The 19370-nt window shown below is 41.7% G+C and overlaps 1 protein-coding gene across 5 annotated transcripts in view; it reads left to right on the plus strand.

Moving 5' to 3' along the window:
- Positions 1–19370, plus strand: part of AHCYL2 (adenosylhomocysteinase like 2) — a 204424-nt gene that overhangs the window by 180588 nt on the left and 4466 nt on the right. For all 5 annotated transcript variants that reach the window (XM_049774615.1, XM_049774623.1, XM_049774632.1 and 2 more), the window contains exons 11-15: positions 526–596; positions 6601–6695; positions 16794–16892; positions 17894–17962; positions 18060–18138. In XM_049774615.1, coding sequence (XP_049630572.1) covers positions 526–596; positions 6601–6695; positions 16794–16892; positions 17894–17962; positions 18060–18138 — 413 coding nt within the window. The remainder of the gene's footprint in view (positions 1–525; positions 597–6600; positions 6696–16793; positions 16893–17893; positions 17963–18059; positions 18139–19370) is intronic.

The raw sequence follows: 19370 nt of genomic DNA on the forward strand, positions 1-19370 counted from the left end.
AATCCTGGGGGCCCGGAGAGATAACATGGAAGTAAAGCATTTGCTTTGCATGCAGAAGGTCGGTGGTTCAAATCCCAGCATCCCATATGGTCCCCTGAGCTGCCAGGAGCGATTTCTGAGCATAGAGCCAGGAGTAACCCCTGAGCACTGCCAGGTGTGACTCAAAAAAAAAAAAAAAAACCACATTATTTTAATCCTGAGAATAATCCAACTATATCAAGAAGTGACATTATAGGTACCAAAGAAATTTGTTGTTTGTTTGTTTGTTTTGGTATTTTGTTTTTATATTTGGCCCACACCCAGGGATGCTTAGGGGTTACTTCTGGCGCTGTACTTAGGAATCACTCCTGGTTGTGCTCAGGGGACCATATGGGATGCCTAGGATTGGGTTGCCTGGAGGTTGGCTACATGCAAGGCAAACACCCTATCTATTGTAGTATTACTCCCTAAGAAACTTAGAAGTTCTGTAACAAAAGGGTCCCCAGCTCCCTGCTAAGGTTAATTTACTTTGTTTGGTTTCTACAGCATGGATGGATTTCGACTGGTGAAATTAAATGAGGTCATCCGACAAGTGGATATTGTTATTACCTGTACAGGTATGATTATGACATACATAATGAGAATACTTTAATGGGACAAATGAAAAATGACTAAGAATGTTCTGGAAATTTTAAATTCTAAAAGTCAGAAATCAAGCATGTCCACAGAAGCAGTTGATTTTTCCTACTTTATTAACATGCTAACCAGAAATATCACTTAAGTCATCTATAAAAGAAAGTTTCTCTCGGGGGCCAGAAAGATAGCACAGCAGTAGGGCGTTTGCCTTGCACACAGCTGATTCGAACAAATGGTGGTTCGAATCCCGGCATTCCATATGGTCCCCCGTGCCTGCCAGGAACAACTTCTGATCGCAGAGCCAGGAGTAACCCCTGAGTGCCACCAGGTATGACCCAAAAACAAAAAAAAAAAAAAAAAAAAAGAAAAGTAAGTTCTTTTTATTTTTGTTTTTTTTTTCCGGGGATGGGAAGGTCAGATCACCTGTGCCTCAGGGCTTACTCCTGGCTCTGTGTTCAAGGGTCACACTCCAGGCTCTGCTCTGGGGACCATATTGGTTCCAGGGATTGAACACAGGTCAGCTGCATATAAGGCAAGCACCTTATCCCATATAAAATATCTCATGCCTTCCTTCCTACCTACCTACCTTCCTTCTTTCTTTTTCTTTTCTTTCTTTTGTTCCTTTCTTTTTTCTTTTTCTCTTTCCTTTCTTCTTTTTCTTTTCTTTCCTTTTTCTTTTCATTCTTCCTTCCTTCTTTCCTTTCTCTCTTTCTAGTTTTGGGTCCAGTATCATTAGGTCAAACTTGGGTTGGCTGCTCAAGGCCTACTCCTGGATCATTGCTCAGGGATGATATGGTTCAGGAATCAAACCCTGACTTCTAGTATGCAAAGTATGCAGTCCAACCCTTTGAACTATCTTCTGCAGCCTTCTCCATCACTTTTTACCTTTCCGTATCTCTTTATCCTATCTTAAGAGAAGGCTAGAGGTAATATGGAAAACCTCATCTTAAATTTGTTGTACATTTTTGGCATGTGGCCATCCTAGTTCCTTTTCTAGCACTGTATACAGTGCCCAAGAACTGCTAGGTTGACTAATGTGGCCTAACCTCTCCCCACCAAAAGAATATTCAAATTTTATTTTACCTGTAAAGTGATATATATATCACTGTATATATTTATATATGTATATATTTATATATGTTAGTCCTTATAATAAAAGAAGTCTAGAGAAAAAAGTTTTAGTGGAAGGAAGGGAGGGAGGGAGGGAGGGAGGGAGGGAGGGAGGGAGGGGAGGGAGGGAGGGAGGGAGGAAGGAAGGAAGGAAGGAAGGAAGGAAGGAAGGAAGGAAGGAAGGAAGGAAGGAAGGAAGAAGGAAGGAAGGAAGGAAGGAAGGAAGGAAGGAAGGAAGGAGAGAAAAGAAAGAGAAAGAGAGAGGAAGGAAGGAAAAGAAAAAAGAAAAGGTAGTTGTGTGGACCATAGTAATAGCACAGCAGATAGGGTATTTGCCTTGCACGCGGCTGACCCAACTTCAATCTTTGACATCCCGTATGGTTCCCCGAGCCTGCTATGAGTGATTGCAGAGCATAGAGCCAGGAGTTTGACTGCTGCAGGTGTGGCCTAAAAACAAACAAACACATAAAAAAATGTAGTTGTGCTCTTTTAAAGAGGTCAATATTGATATTTTATTATTGTTATTATTATGGGAACACTCCTGGTAGTACTTGGAGGACAATAGCACATGTATGTGCTATTGGGATTTGAATCATCGTCTCAACTGCAGCCACATTCAAGGCAAGCCATAACCTTTGTCTGATCTCTGTCTCTTTAAAAAAGATACTTGTTTTTATGGGCTGGAAAGATAGCATGAAGGTAAGGTGTTTGCCTTTCATGCAGAAGGTTATTGATTCGAATCCCAGCGTCCCATGTTGTCCCCCGAGCCTGCCAGGAGCGATTTCTGAGCGTGGAGCCAGGAGTAACCCCTGAGCACTGTCGGTTGTGACCCAAACACCAAAAAAAAAAAAAAAAAAAAAAACTTGTTTTTAGTTTGGGGGCCATCCGGTATCAGACCAGTTGCTAGCTAAGAATCTTTCCCGTGTATTATTTCCCCAACCCTTCCCCCACCAATTTTGAGTTTTAGAGAGGAATATGAAGAAATAGATAACTTTCCCTAAACTGAGATACTTACTTTATCATTTCTTTATTTATCTTTGGGTCATACCCAGAAATGGTTATGTACTTCTGTTTCTGCACTCAAGAATTACTCATAGCAGGACTTGGGGAAACATATGGGATGCTAGAAATCGAACTTAGGTCAATTTCTTGCAAGACAAGAGCTCTACCCACTCTACTATCTCTCTAGCCTGCTTAGTTTTTTATCTTTATACTAAAACCATAAATCACTGAACCATTAGTTATTTTTTGTTTGTCTGTTTTGGTTTTGGTTTTTGGGTCACACCCGGCAATGCTCAGGGGTTACTCCTGGCTCTATGTTCAGAAGTTGTTCCTAGCAGGCTCAGGAAACCATATGGGATGCCAGGATTCAAGCCACCATCCTTCAGCATGCAAGGTAAACGCCCAACCTTCATGCTATCTCTCCAGCTCCCCATTAGTTGTTTTTTTTTTTTTTTTTTTTTTTTTTTGGTTTTTGGGCCACACCCGTTTGACGCTCAGGGGTTACTCCTGGCTATGTGCTCAGAAATCGCCCCTGGCTTGGGGGGACCATATGGGACGCCGGGGGATCGAACCGCGGTCCTTCCTTGGCTAGCGCTGGCAAGGCAGACACCTTACCTCCAGCGCCACCTACCCGGCCCCCCATTAGTTGTTTTTTAAAATTTTATTTTAGAGGCAAAAAATATGAAGATTTAAGATAAAAATATAGTTAGAGACTGAGAAAGCTGGTGGCAGTAGAGGGACTACAGGAAATGATTTTGCTTCACATTAATCCCCCTCAGTCTCTCTCTTTCTTTTTTGTTTTTGTTTTTGTTTTGTTTTTGGGTCACACCCAGCAGCGCTCAGGGGTTACTCCTGGCTATATGTTCAGAAATCGTTCCTGGCAGGCTCAGGGGACCATATGGGATGCTGTGATTCGAACCACCGTCCTTCTGCATGCAAGACAGAAGGCCTTACCTCCTTGCTATCTCTTTGGCTCCAGTCTCTCTCTTTTTTAATAGCGTTATTGAGATGTTAGTTGTAACCCATATCATATTCACATTTTTTTTGTTTTTTTTTGTTTTTTTTGTATCACATTCTTTGGTATGCAGCGTCTTTTCCTGACTCTGCTTCTAGAAATAACCCATTTGGAGGTACTTGGGGACCTTATATAATAGTGCCAGGGGTTAGCAGAATGTAAGGCAAGTGTCTTAACCTATGAACTACATCTTTTAGCTTCTCATTTACCCATTTCAAGTGTACAATTGTGTCTTAACCTATGAACTACATCTTTTAGCTTCTCATTTACCCATTTCAAGTGTATAATTCAGTGTTTTCCTGAAGATCCACAGATTATATGACTATCAATACATGGTTTCTCATTGAGATATAATTCTCATGCCATAAAACCCACCCTTTTAAAATTATACACTGTGGTGGTTTTAGTAAAATTGTGAAATATCTCTTATTTTAGAATATTTCCATCATCCTTGAAAAGAAAACCTCATACCATTAATAGTCAGTCCTCATTCCATCTTCCTCCTTTCCCCAACCCTTGGAAACCATTAATTTCTCTGTATAAATTTTCCTATTATAGATAGTTCATAAAAATGGAATCATAACTATAAAATCCCTGTGGCAGGCTTTTTACAAATTTGTATAATGTGGGGATGGTACAGTAGGTAGGGTGCTTCCTTTATATGCAGCTGATATGAATTCCATTCCTGGCACCACATATGGCCCCCTAGCACAAGTAGGAGTGACCCTTGAGTGCAGAGCCAGGTATAGTCCCCCAAAAAAATCTAATTTCATAGTGTTTTGAAGCTTCGTCTATATTGTAGCACATGTTAATATTTTATTTCTTTTTATTACTGTTTTGAATAATATTCCATAATAAGGATATTAAATACCAGTAAATTTTATTTATCAGTTGATGGACACTTGAATGATCACTTTTTATTTTCTTCTTTTTTTTTGTTTTTTTGTTTTTGTTTTTGTTTTTTGGGGCCACACCTGTTTGATGCTCAGGGGTTACTCCTGGCTATGCACTCAGAAATCGCCCCTGGCTTGGGGGGACCATATGGGACGCTGGGGGATCGAACCGAGGTCTGTTCCTTGGCTAGCGCTTGCAAGGCAGACACCTTACATCTAGCGCCACCTCACCAGCCCCTTTTCTTCTTTTTTCTAAGGGGAGGAGAGGAGAGAGGAGAGGGGACAGGGAAGCGTGGGGGGGGGAGGAGGAGATGAATGATCACTTTTTAACTATTTGCTTCTATAAACATTGTGTACAAGTTTTCTTATGAACATGTTTTCAGTTCTTTTGGGTATATACATTCAATTGGAATTATTGGGTAATACGATAACTTTAACTTTTCTTTTGGTTTTTGGTTTTCGGGTCATACTTGGCTGTGCTCAGGGATTACTCCTGGCTCTATGCCCTGAAATCGCTTCTGGCAGGCTTGGGGGACCATATGGGATGCTAGGATTCGAACTACCATCCTTCTGTATGCAAGGAAAATGCCCCACCGGTCCCAACTCCAGTCTCTCCAGTCCCAACTTTAACTTTTTGAAAAATTGCCAGACTTTTCCAAATTGATGGCATCAATTTACAATCCTGCAAACAATTTATGAACATTACAGTATCATCACTTTTTGTTGTTTTATTTTTTGCTTATTTGAGGACCACATCTGCCAGTGCTCAGCACTGACTCCTGGCTCTGCACTGTGGGATCACTCCTGGCAGCTTAGGGGACACTAGGGCTGCGAGGGATCAAACCCCAATGGGCTGCATGCAAGGCAAACTCTCTTTCTGATGTACTACCTCTGGCACCCTATGTCTTCACATTCTTATCAGCAATTATTGTCTTTTTTATTATAATTATTATAGCCATCCTAGTAGTTGTGAAGTGGTATCTCAGTGTGGCTTTGATTTGCATTTTCTTAGTGACTAATGATATCGTGTCTTTTGGTGTACATTACCACATTTTCATTTGTACGTGTTGTTTTGTTTTGGGTGCACACCCGGTGGTACTTAGGGGTTACTCCTAGCTCTGTGCTCAGAAATCACTGGCAGGCTCCAGGGACCAGATGGGATGCTGGGAATTGAACCCAGGTCTGTTCCAGGTTGGCCTCGTGAAGGCAAAAATGCCCTACCTCTGTGCTATACTCTGGCCCCCATTTGCACATGTTCTTTTGAGAAATGTCTATTCATATCCCTTGTGCTTTTTTTTGGGGGGGGTTATTTAATCTGTTATTTAGTTGTAAAAATTCTTTATAAATTTTGGGTACAAGTTCTTTCTCAGATAAATGATTTGCAAATATTTTTCTAAAATATATTTTTGTTCTATTCTGTGAGTTGCCTTTTCACGCTCTTGGTGGTGGTATTAATGCACAATTTTTTTCTATGTCGCTCAGCTTATTTTTTTCTTTAGTTGCTTACACTTCTTTTTTTTTTTTTAGGGGAAGGGTGGGTGTTAGGGGCAGGAAAGTTTGGAGAAGGGAGGAGGAGTTGCTTACACTTCTAAGTGTAATACCTAAGAAATCATTGTCTAACACCACCAAAATCTATTCCTATGCTCTGATAAAAGGTGTATGGTTGGGGCCGGGTGGTGGCGCTCAAGGTAAGGTGCCTGCCTTACCTGCGCTAGCCTAGGAGACGGACCGCGGTTCGATCCCCCGGCGTCCCATATGGTCCCCCAAGCCAGGAGTGACTTCTGAGCGCATAGCCAGGAGTAACCCCTGAGCGTCACGGGTGTGGCCCAAAAACCAAAAAAAAAAAAAAAAAAAAAAGGTGTATGGTTTTAACTATTACATGTAGATCTTTGACCCATTTTGAGTTAAATTTTACATATGTGTCAGATGGGGGTTATTTATGTGACTAACTCTTCTCTTTTTAAGGTAATAAGAATGTGGTAACCAGAGAGCACTTGGATCGAATGAAGAACAGTTGCATTGTTTGTAACATGGGACATTCCAACACAGAGATTGATGTGGTAAGATCAAGTGACTCATCATTTGGAACTTTTTTTCTTCCTAAAAAACAAGCTGGAAAATAAAAGAATAGGTCTGGAGCTTTAGTATACAGCAAGTAGGGCCTTTATTTGATCCAGAGTGTTTTATATAGTCCCCCAAGCCCCGCCAGAAGTATTGAGCACTGCTGTGTGTGACCCCAAACAAAAACAAACCAAAAGAATTGGGTTCCCAACTATCTAACCATGACTATGTCGACAAAACATTCCACACTTCATCCACTTACTAGCCTTATGGTTTGTGCTTGGGGATACTAAAAAACGTTTTAGTTTCAATTAATCTATTTTTATTGGAGGCAGGGAAAGGCGGGATGTCTCCAAAGCAGTGCTCAGAAAGCCTAAGACCTCACCTATGATTTTTTTTGTTTGTTTTTGGTTTTTTGGTTTTTGGGCCACACCTGGTGGTGCTCAGAGTTACTCTGGCTCTGCACTCAGAAATTACTCCTGGCAGGATTGGGGACCATATGGGATGCTGGGAATTGAACCCAGGTCTGTCCATGTCTGCCACATGGCAAGGCAAATGCCCTAGTGAAGTGCTATTTCTCTGGCCCCTCTGACCTATGATTTTCTGCTACTGGAACAGTGGATCAGTACAAATACCCAAGGATATAATGCTTCTTGATACCCTCAGGGTCAGCCCAGGAAAACTCCACTGTATTCTCAGCCCTTCAGTAATTTTAAATAGTAGTTTTCTTCCACACAGACTTTGACACCCACTAACACTGTAAGTCATTTGGTCTTTATGTTTAAGATTAGAACTAGGCAAGCTCAAAGTTACAAAAGTGGTTTTCTAAATGTGAGTTAGCATAGAAGTTAGTATTCTGGCAATGTTTGATTTTACCAGAAAGGTAAGATAATACGTTAGTCCAAAGAATTAAGTCAACAGAGAGAAATTTGTGGGCTGTAATTAGAATATTGTTCCAAGATTGTCAAATATGGTGGATTTTCTTTTCTTTCCCATTTTCGTTGAACTTGATCAACTTTTGGGGGGCCAGGGGGTGTTGGGCAACATCTGGTGTCAGGGCTTACTCCTGTCTCTGCACTCAGGAATCACTCTTGGTGGTGCTATGGGATATGGGATGCAGGGTATCAAACTCAGGTAGGCCATGGGCAAGGCAGGCAACTTATCTACAAAATAGTTCTAGCCCTAGAGCTCCCTGTTTTTTGTTTTGTTTTGTTTTGTTTTGTTTTTGTGTCACACCTGGCAGTGCTAATGGGATACTCCTGGCTCTGCATTCAGAAATCACTCTTAGCAGGCTCAGGGAACCATATGGGATTCCAGGGATCAAACCTATGTCAGCCTCATGCAAGGTAGATGCCCTACTCACTGTGCTATCATGTCCCTAGAGCTCCCTTTTTAACTTATTTCCCAAAGTTTTGAAATTGTGTCTGTATGTGTCACAGCCATCAATTTAGTAGCCTGCATTTCTAAAACCTGAAAAATTGGTTCTCTAATTTGTTTAAATGCATCATAAGATTATACAATTCAACATAACGTGGTCATATGAGTTATCTAAATATTAGTTAATGGGAGTGTTGTTTTATTTAATTTTATTTGGTTTTTGGTTTGGGGGCTACACCTGGTGGCGCTCAGGGGCTACTCCTGGCTCTATGCTCAGAAATTGCTCCCAGCAAGCTCGGGGACCATTCCCGCTACCGGGAATTGAACCCAGGTCCATCCCTAGTTGGCCGAGTGCAAGGCAAATATGCCCTACTATTGTGCTATCTCTCCGGCCCCATGGGAGTGTTATTTCTTTTCAGACTTACCAGCATAACTCTCAGTATGACTTTCACTCTATTTTAGTTTTTTATAGCATTTTATGGTGCAACTGTATTTCTGTCTGGGTAAATGGGTCAAGCAGAGCACGCTTTCATGTCCACTAAAGGCTGCTCTGATTGAGTTTCAACATTTTCAGGTAAGGTTCAGTTAATCTATTGAGAGCCTGTTGGATAATATCTATTTTAGAATGTTTCTCTTTTTAACTCTGCTCTATTCCTCTATTATTAAAAATAGCTGGAACAACAACCTACCAAAGTCTGTTTCCACTCTTGAGATTTCTATGTGGCATGACTTCATTACTGTCTTAATATGATATTTTGCTTACAATGAATAATTTAGATGGTTCTTTTTGTTTGCTAAGTTTTACTTATGTGCCACAATATTCCTTTATTAAGTAACCTGAGTTACTGTTTTTCAAAAACTATTTAGTATATGATTGTCCTCCTCTGAATTAATTTACTTACAGAGCCCCCAATGGGAAAATGTGAAAGGAAGTAAGTAATCATGCTCTCAGTGCTACAGGGTTATAGTGAGTAAAAGAAGAAAGAATTCTCCCTTTGAAATCGTTTTTTTTTTTTTTTTTTTTTTTGGTTTTTGGGCCACACCCGGCGATGCTCAGGGGTTACTCCTGGCTGTCTGCTCAGAAATAGCTCCTGGCAGGCACGGGGGACCATGTGGGACACCGGGATTTGAACCAACCACCTTTGGTCCTGGATCGGCTGCTTGCAAGGCAAACGCCGCTGTGCTATCTCTCCGGGCCCTCCCTTTGAAATCTTTACACAGCGAAAGATAAGAAGCATTTTCAGGGCTGGAATGTGGTGCAGTGATGTAGAGTATTTGCCTTGCACGCGGCTAATCTAGGTGTCCCATATGGTCCCCCAAGCCAGGAGTGATTTCTGAGCACATAGCCAGGAGTAACCTCTGAGCGTCACTGGGTATGCCCCCCCCCCCAAAAAAAAAGAAGCATTTTCAGAGCTAGAGAGATAGTAGAGCAGGTAGGGCAAGGTGCCCGTACATGGCTGACCCAGGTTAAATCCCTCATAACCCATATGGGGATTCCTCAAACATTGCCAGGAATAATTCCTGAATGCAGAGCCAGGAATAGTAACCCTTGAGCATCTCTGTGTGTGGCCCCAAAACTCTTTGCAACATTATTCCTGCTTTTCAGTTGGGAAACTTAAGAAGTAAAGTTCATTGGTCAGTATTTTTGTTTTTTCATTTTTGGTGATTTAAACCTCTCCAGCAGTGCTTAGGTTAGTGCTTGGGGGACACCAGGCTGTACTCAGTTTTGCTCAGGGTCCATGAGGTTCTGGGGATCAAAGTCAGTGCCTAGCTGAGTTTGTACCTTGTAGGTATAAGGCATGCATTCTATTCTTGAGCTGTCTCTTTAACACACATATGCATTGTTAAAAACATAATGTAGGGGGTCAGAGACATAGTACAGTTGACAGGACACTTGCCTTGACTTGGTTTAATTTCCAATAACCCATATGGACCCCCAAGCCCACCAGGAGTGTTCCCTGAGTACAGAGCTAGGTGTAACCTCTGAGCACCACAGGGTAGGGCTGGTTTTATTTTTATTTTATTGGGGGGGAGGGTTATTGGGCCACACCTGGCAGTGCTCAGGAGTTATTTCTGGCTCTGCACTCAGAAATTGCCCCTGGCAAGCTCAGGGACCATATGGGGTGCTGGGGATCAAACCCAGGTGTGTCCCAGGTCAGCCACATGCAAGGCAAACACCCTACCTCTGCACTATTGCTCTGGCCCCTGGCTTTATTTTTTAACTTATAGTTCAGCTTTTGTTTGTTTCCTGCATATTATACTAAAATTACATCATGATTTCTAAATTAACTAGAAAACTGTAATTAGTAACCCCTCCTCTGAAGACAGCTGAGACACAAATCTCTCAGGAGATTTTTACCTTCAATTACAAATATTTATTGTGCATTTGCTATATGACGTGATATTCACAATGCTTAAAAAGGAAGAGTCTTGGTGGCGCTAGGGGTAAGGTGCCTGCCTTGCCTGTGCTAGCCTTGGACAGACCTCGGTTCGATCCCCCGGCGACCCATATGGTCCCCCAAGCCAGGAGCAACTTCTGAGTGCATAGTCAGAAGTAACCCCTGAGCGTTACTGGGTGTGGCCCAAAGAAAAACAAAAAAAAAAATGGAAGAGTCTTAAGAAAGACATACTTCTACATACTGTAGAAGTTACAGTATGGGGCAAGAGAGATATCACAGAGATAGTCTGTTTCTAACATCCTATATGGTCCCCCGAGCCTGCCAGGAATTATTTCTGAGTGCAGAGCCAGGAGTAACCCCTGAGTGCTGCTGGGTGTGGCCCCCAAACCAAAATAAATTAAAAATTTCTTTAAAAAAAAGAATTTACAATATGTTAGAAGGTGAAAGCATGGAGAGGGAAAGTGAAAGTAGATAATGGTAAGGCAGATCAGGGGCTCTACATCGTCATTTTAAAAAAATTGGGGTCAAGGGGTCAGAGCAATAACACAGCAGTAGGGCATTCGCCTTGCACCCGTCCGACCCTGGATACACCCAAGTTCAATTCCCAGCATCCCATAATAGTCTCCCAAGCCTGCCAGGGGTGACTTCTGAGCGCAGAGCCAGGAGTAACCTCTGAAGTGCTGCCAAGCATGGCAAAAAAAAGGGAGGTGAGGGTCAAGGCTTTAAGTTTCATAAAGAAGATGATGTTTGTGCAGACTTGGAAGGATTTGCTGCATGAATTTTTTCATGCTGTTTTGTTTTGTTTTGTTTTGTTTTGTTTTGGAGTCTCATCCAGTGATGCTCAGTGATTACTCCTGGCTTTGCACTTAGAAATCACTCCTGGTGGTACTTGGGGGACCATATGAATGTCAGAGATTGAACCTGGGTCAGCCACATGTAAGGAGTGTGTCCCACCTACTATACTATTGCTCTGGCCCTTCCATTTTGAATTTTTAGATGAAGAGCATTACAGAGAAGGATCAGAACAAATGCAGAAGTGGACCTAGTCTGTGTCACGATCTACTTGGAAAGCCAGCCAGCATAGTTGGATCAGGCATTAAGATTGGAAGATGAAGGGCCAGAGAGATAGCACAGCGGTAAGGCGTTTGCCTTGCATGCAGAAGGATGGTGGTTTGAATCCCGGCATCCCATATGGTCCCCGAGCCTGCTGGGGGCAATTTCTGAGCGTAGAGCCAGGAGTAACCCCTAAGTGTTGCCGGGTGTGACTCAAAAACCAAAAAAAAAAAAAAAAAAAAAGATTGGAAGATGAAGGGGCCAGTGCGGTGGCAAGCAGTAAGGTGTCTGCCTTGCACATGCTAGCCTAGGATGGACCACGGTTCAATCCCCTGGCATCCCATATGGTCCCCCAAGCCAGGAACAATTTCTTTTTTTTTTTTTTTTTTTTTTTTTGGTTTTTGGTTTTTGGGCCACACCTGGTGATGCTCAGGGGTTACTCCTGGCTGTCTGCTCAGAAATAGCTCCTGGCAGGCACAGGGGACCATATGGGACACCGGGATTCAAACCAATCACCTTAGGTTCTGGATCGGCTGCTTGCAAGGCAAGCACCGCTGTGCTATCTCTCCGGGCCCAAGCCAGGAACAATTTCTGAGTGCATAGCCAGGAGTAACCCCTGAGCATCACCAGGTGTAGCCCAAAAACAAAAAACAAAAAAAAAAAAAAAGATTGGACGATGATGTCAGAGAGGTTATGTCCAGAGTTTATATATTCTGAGAAAAATAGATATAAGTTATAGGATTATAGCAATCTTATTTTTGTTTTTAAAAGTATAGCCCTGGGGCTAGGGAACTACAACAGGTAAAATTGGGTTTGATCCCTGGCATCCCATATTGTTCCTTGAGCCTGCCAGGAGTGATTTCTGAATGCAGAGCCATAAGTAAACCCTGAGCACCACTAGGTGTGCCCCCACCCCCCAAAAAAAAATCACCTAAGACCTACATTTTTTGTTATTGTTATTGTTGTTTTTTGGTCTTGGGCCACACCCAGTAATACTCGGGCTACTCCTGGCTATGTACTCAGAAATTGTTCCTGGCTTGGGGGACCATATGTGATGCCAGGATCAACTGCCTGGATCGACTGCATGCAAAGCAAACTCCATACTGCTGTGCTATTGCTCTGGCCCCTAGACCTACTTTTGCAGATACTGTCATCCATGAACCATCTCTCTGAAAGCCCTCTGAAGATCTCGAGACCTTTGTGGACTATTTTAATTTAGTGTCATCTTCTGCTAAGAAACATACCTGTTTACCCATGCAAGTTTGTTTGGACATAAGCTTAACAGTTCAAGGGGTTAAACCAATATATATTCATGCTTTAAATATTTTTTGCTAGCCAAAGAATTATAGCCTGACACTTGCTGTTGACAGTTACTTTGAAAGACTAAAAGTACATTGTTGCCCCTTAAAAACTGACGTGGGGGACTAAAGCAATAGTATAGCAGGTAAGGCATTTATTTGCCTTTGCACGTGGCTGACCCAGTTCAATCCCCAGTTCAATCCCGACATCCCATAGGAGTTCCCTAAGCATGCCAGGAGTGATTTCTGAGTGCAGAGCCAGACCCTGAACACCACTGGTTATGGCCCTAAAACAAACAAATAAACAAAAAATTGACATGTGTTCAGAATTTGTTCAGAACCATGAAATAACTGTATAAACAAATGTAATAACTAGTTTATTTACAGTGGGATATATGTCTAATTTGAGAATATAATCTGCACAGGGAACCTTTTATTTCTGGTAGATAGCTTAATGATTGTAAGTTCACAGTAAAAACAGTTGGTTATCTGTAAGAGAAGATCTTATAAAACTGTGCTAGACATAGGAAACTCTTCTCTCAAGGGATTTGAAACATTGCCAGATAGCCTTTATTAGGTTATTGGAACAGCTTGGAGACTGCTAGGAATAATTTAATGAAATGTCTGTCTTTTAAGCCAACCCCACCCATCTTCTGCTTGTCTCATATCCATTTCCATCATTTCCATTCTCCATTAAATCTACTAGGAATTGATCATTTTATTTATTTTTAAAAAATGGCCTTTCCTAGAAGGACATGTTCTTCCTTATCGTTTATGTTCTTATTATATATCTTTTTCTCCAAGGACTGTTTCCTAAGACAAAATACTCTTATCATGATTTAAGTCTTTCCTCTCAATCCCCGGGATTAATTAATCTCTGGAATATTAGCATTGTGCGCCACTAAGGACTTTCAAATTTCATTATATTAATAAATCTATGCCATTGTCATTAGAACTATCCTCACTACATGGTTAACCCTGGATGATGATATTTGCAAAGGATCTCTCCAAAAGGTCTATTTGCTTAAATTCTTTGTAACTCATTTAGGGTATTTTATTTACAATTTTAAAATTCTAATTTTTAAATAACTGCCTGTTTAATTTTAATAATACAGACGATATAATTAAGAAGTAAAATGGGACAGAGAGATAGCATGACTGTAATGCATTTGCCTTGCATGCAGAAGGATGGTGGTTCGAATCCCGGCATCCCATTTGGTCCCCCAAGCCTGCCAGGAGTGATTTCTGAGCATAGAGCCAGGAGTAGACCCTGAGCATTGCCGGGTGTGACCCAAAAACCAAAAATCCAAAAAAAAAAAAAAAAAAAAAAGTAAAAATATTTACAAAACAGGACCAGAGAGATAGTTCAAGAGGGTGAGCTTATTCTGCATGTCAGAGGCCCAAATTCAGTCCCTGACACCATATGAGATCTTGAGTACTAATCTGGGAATATCTCCTAAACATCACCAGGTGATGTTTTATCCCAAAAGGAATAAAAGAGTGAGGCTGGAGAGATAATAAGGTAAAGTAAGGTGTTTTGCATACAGCCAACCTGGGTTTGATCCTCAGCACCATATATCATTGCTTCACTAGGAGTGATCCCTGAACAAAGAGCCAGGAGTAAGCCCTGAGCACTGCCAGATGTTCCATATCCTCCCCACCCCCCAAAAAGGAGACAGTTGGGTAATATAAGGGCCAAGGCACTTGCCTCTCATGTGGCCAATCCAGTTGATTCCCAGTACCATATGTGGATCCCTGAGTGCTGCCAGGAGAGAACTCAGCACAGAGTCAGGAGAAGCCTTTAATTCTGTTATGTATGACTGAAAAAAAATTAATAAAATAATAATAAATGATTAATGTAACATTGTTCAACAGCTTGTTTTTCACTTCACAATAATGAATGACTTAATACATACAGACTGCTTTTTTGAATTTTATAATACTGTATTGTATGGAATTCTCCTGGAATTAGACATTTTCTTATTATTCTCCTATTTAAAAAATACTGTTAAGGGCCAGAGAGATAGCACAGCAGTAGAGCATTTGCCTTGCACGCAGCAGATCCAAGATGGACGGTGGTTTGAATCCCAGCCTCCCATATGGTCCCCAGTGCCAGAAGCAATTTATGAGTGCAAATGCAGGAGTGGTCTCTGAGCGCCAGCGATGTGACCCAAAAACCAAAATATAAATACATATAATTAGTTGTTTAGTTTGGGGCCAACACCTGGCAGTGCTCAGAACATACTTCTGGCTCTGCATTCAGGGATCAGTTTTGGCAAGCTCAGGGTACCATATGGAGTACCTGAGACTTAACCCAGAGCCAGTGTGCCCAGGTCTAAAATCTATCCACTCTGGCCCACAACCCACAACTTTTCTTTTTTTTTTTTTTTTTCTTTCTGTTTTTGGGCCACAACCAGTGACGCTCAGGGGTTACTCCTGGCTGTGCACTCAGAAATCGCTCCTAGCTGGGGGACCATATGGGACACTGGGGGATCAAACCGAGGTCCGTCCTAGGCATGTGCATGCAAGGCAGATGCCTTACCACTTGCACCACAACTCCGGCCCACAACTTCTCTGTCTTGCCAGTTGAGCCAGGGTATTGTTTTAGAATCTGGGCTCCCTTTCTATTTTAAGCACTGTCTATTGAAAAAAGGAAGTTGTGATCTTAAGACAAAACCTATGAAGACTATTGATTGCTGCTGTTAATTAACATTTGTTCTCTTTTTTTGTTTTTGTTTTTGTTTTTTTGTGGGGGGGACACAGCGAGCAGTACTCAGGAGTTACTCTTGGTTCTGTGCTCAGAAATTGCTCCTGGCAGGCTCAGGGGACCATATGGGATGCCAGGGATCAAACCAGGTTTGTCCCGGGTCAGCAGCGTGCAAGTGCAAGTGTGCAAATGCCCTTCTTCTGTGCTATCACTCCAGCCCCAACATTTATTTTCTTAATACACAGTACAAAAATGAAAGGAGCGTGAGCCCTTAAGATCTTTACCTTTAGGCATTTTTCTAAAGACTACCTCACATTTGCAAAGGGTCTGTAACTTTAGGGTAGACTACTTTTACTGAGAAGAAGCCTGGGACTTAAGACAAGGGCAGAACCTAAGCTCAGCATGCTGGCTTTAGGGCTTCCAGCCTGCTCTACTTAATGCCACTCAGCTCTCTGCCTCCTTTACATATTGTCACACTTACATATTCAGTTTGCACTGTATTACTTTGTTCTTCTTTGCATATTGCTTTATAAGTATTTTAAGAGCTTTCTTCCTCCATCCCATATGTATTGTTTTGTGTCCTCAAAGTATGAATCTTTTTAAAGCAGGAATTATGTCTTCAGTTTCTTTTGTATTCCCCATAGCACCTTTTACTGTGCTTAGCAGAGAGTGATATGTTATATGTTGTGGAGTGACATACTGAATAATCTTGCCCTGACTGGGTTTAAGGTTGAACTCCCTGAAATGGGGGCCAAAGTGAAAGCTCAACAGATTGAATGAGGGGCCAGAGAGTTAGCACAGTGGTAAGGCGTTTGCCTTGCATGTGGCAGACCTGGGAGGGACCTGAATCGACTCCCAGCATTCCATATGGTCTCCCTGCCTTCCAGGGGTGATTTCTTTCTTAGTGCAGAGCCAGGAGTGACCCCTGAGTGCTGCTGGGTGTGGCCCAAAAAAAACAATCAATAAAGTTTTTTTAAAAAATGCATGTTTTGCAAGCAAGAGGCCCAGGATCACCAGAAGTAATATCCCAGCACAGAGAGTCCCTGAGCACCAGCATGCTCAGCTCCAAAATAAAACAAAGTAAAACAGACGAATAAATTCCCTGAAATGGAACAGTCCTAATCAGCTTAGGACAAGTAACCTTTATCAAGTATGTTGGTTGCACCTTTCAACTCGCTACTTAAAATGGTTCTCTTCATTATTTCTCCGTTTCTAAGGTGGAACTTAGCATAACTGATGATATTCTTGCTATATGTGTTCTAGGCAAGTCTGCGGACCCCAGAACTGACCTGGGAGCGAGTTCGATCTCAAGTTGACCATGTCATATGGCCCGATGGGAAAAGGATAGTATTGTTGGCAGAGGTAAGAGACTCCCCACTCCTCATAGGACACTTCAGTCCCCAGAGCTCCTCCTCATGTTCTCTCAGACTTGCAGCTACTTCTTAAAGAGTTTAACAGCCAACAGTTTTACATCTAAATATGCAGGGTCTTTTAATTCAGCAATTAAGGACCTATTTTGGCTTCCCACTTTTCCAATTATCCCGTCTCTCCATGTCACTCTCTCTACAGTTTGAGTCAGATAATGACTATTGCTCTGTAAAAAATTAATGGATAGAACCAGTGATTCTTGAGTGATGCTTTACAAAGAGATAAAGTCATATGTGGGATGATATAATCATTAAGCACAAAGTAGATATTCCTGGTATGATGAAAACTATTTTAGACAGTCTCTTCAAGAACATGTCTTTGCTGACAGATTTCCTATTTTTCTTCATGTTCGTTTTCCTAAATTTAGTCAGATATGTAGCATGTACCCAGCTATATATTGGTTGTATAATAGTTCCCCATTCTAACTCAACTATACATTTGGGGGGGTGGGCATGTGCATTTTAGGCCAGCTGTGCTCAAGACTCAATCCTGGCTTCATGCTCAGGGATTACTCCTGAGAGTTCTTAGGGAATTGTATGTAGTGCCAGGGATTGAACTTAGGCTAGCTGTGTGCAAGGCAATTGCTTTACTCAGTGTACTATCTCTCTAGCCCCTCCTTTTGTGGGGGTCACACTCAGCAGCATTCAGTTACTCATGGCTCTGCACTCAGAAATCACTCCTTGCAGCCCTTATGACTGTCTCTTCCAGAAATCATCTGATTATCCATCTAGTATTGATTTGTATTTCTTCAAATTTTCCAGCATTTCTGATTTCACTGAAATGTCAATCAATCCATTTGTTGATGGCAGTCCTCCTTTCTTTCCAATAGTGTTATTTGGAATGAGTTTGGAGAAGGGCACTCGTGCTCTTCCCATATTCTTCAGAGGCCTCAGACTTTGTCCTAACTCTCTTATATTCTACCACTTGCTTTCTAGGGCCGTCTGCTAAACCTAAGCTGCTCCACTGTGCCTACCTTTGTGCTCTCAATCACCGCTACTACTCAGGTAAGGTTTCCACTATGGGAAAGTAGTTCTGGGCTATTTTTGGCTGAGGATAAGTTGCTGTGAATGGCACATCAGTATCCTTCTCTCTGTTTTTTAGGCTCTTGCCTTGATAGAGCTTTACAATGCTCCAGAGGGCCGATATAAGCAGGATGTCTACCTGTTGCCCAAGAAAATGGGTAAGCATGTACTACTCTTCATTTCCATCTTAGTTACCACCTTCAGTGAAACCATAGTTCCAAATCAGGGGCTACATGAAGTTCAGAATATTACATTGTTAACAGATGGGGAAAGTACCTTGATTCTGTAAAAGTTAGTATTCCTTAGGGCTGGAGAGATAGTATGGAGGTAAGGCATTTACCTTGAATGCAGAAGGACCGTGGTTCAAATCCCAGCATCCCATATGGTCCCCTGAGTCTGCCAGGTGCGATTTCTGAGCGTAGAGCCAGAAGTAACCCCTGAGTGCTGCCCGGTGTGACCCAAAAACCAAAAAAAAAAAAAAAAAAGTTAGTATTCCTTGTTCTTTTCCCAGTTGACATCACATTTTCCACATGGGTTGCCCTGCTGAAACCATAGTGCTTAACTATAATTTGGTTTATAATTTGGTGAATTTTAAGTATTCTCAAAGTATCTTAAAATACATGTAAGAAACTCAAAGTAGCAAAAAACCTTCCTGGAAAACAAAATCACCACCTACCTTATGACATCTAACTTGTTCTAGTTCTAGGCTGCTAAATAGCTCCTTCCAATCTTTTCAGCCCAAGTAAGACTTTTTGCATGTTATCCCTTTTTTGTTTGTTTGTTTTTGGGTCACACCTGGTAGCTCTCAGGGGTCACTCCTGGCTCTATGCTCAGAAATCGCTCCTGGCAGGCTTGAGGGACCATATGGGATGCCGGGATTCGAACCACCATCCTATCTCCATGCTATCTCTCCAGCCCCATGTTATCCCTTTTAATTCTGACCCTGTAGTTTCAGGTCAGAAGAAAGACTCAATAGCTTCTGTTAGCAAATTAGTCTGCGACTTTCATGTAAGAAAAACGTTTAACTCTATATTTTTAAAGAATCTACCTTAAACATTTGAACTGATAAAGTATGTTTAAACTTTGAAGACAACTGTTAGAGTGAATATTGGGGCCGGAGCGATAGTACAACAGATAGGGCACTTGCCTTTGCACACAGCAGACTTGGGTCCAATCCCTGACATCCATATGGTCCCCTGAGCACCACTAGGCATAATTCCTGAGTGTAGAGCCAAGAGTAATCCCTGAGCATCACTATATTTGAACCAAAAACTGAAAGAAAGAAAGAAAGAAAGAAAGAAAGAAAGAAAGAAAGAAAGAAAGAAAGAAAGAAAGAAAGAAAGAAAGAAAGAAAGAAAGAAAGAAAGAAAGAAAGAAAGAAAGAAAGAAA

Source organism: Suncus etruscus, chromosome 1, assembly GCF_024139225.1.
Source record: "Suncus etruscus isolate mSunEtr1 chromosome 1, mSunEtr1.pri.cur, whole genome shotgun sequence".
Classification (NCBI taxonomy): domain Eukaryota; kingdom Metazoa; phylum Chordata; class Mammalia; order Eulipotyphla; family Soricidae; genus Suncus; species Suncus etruscus.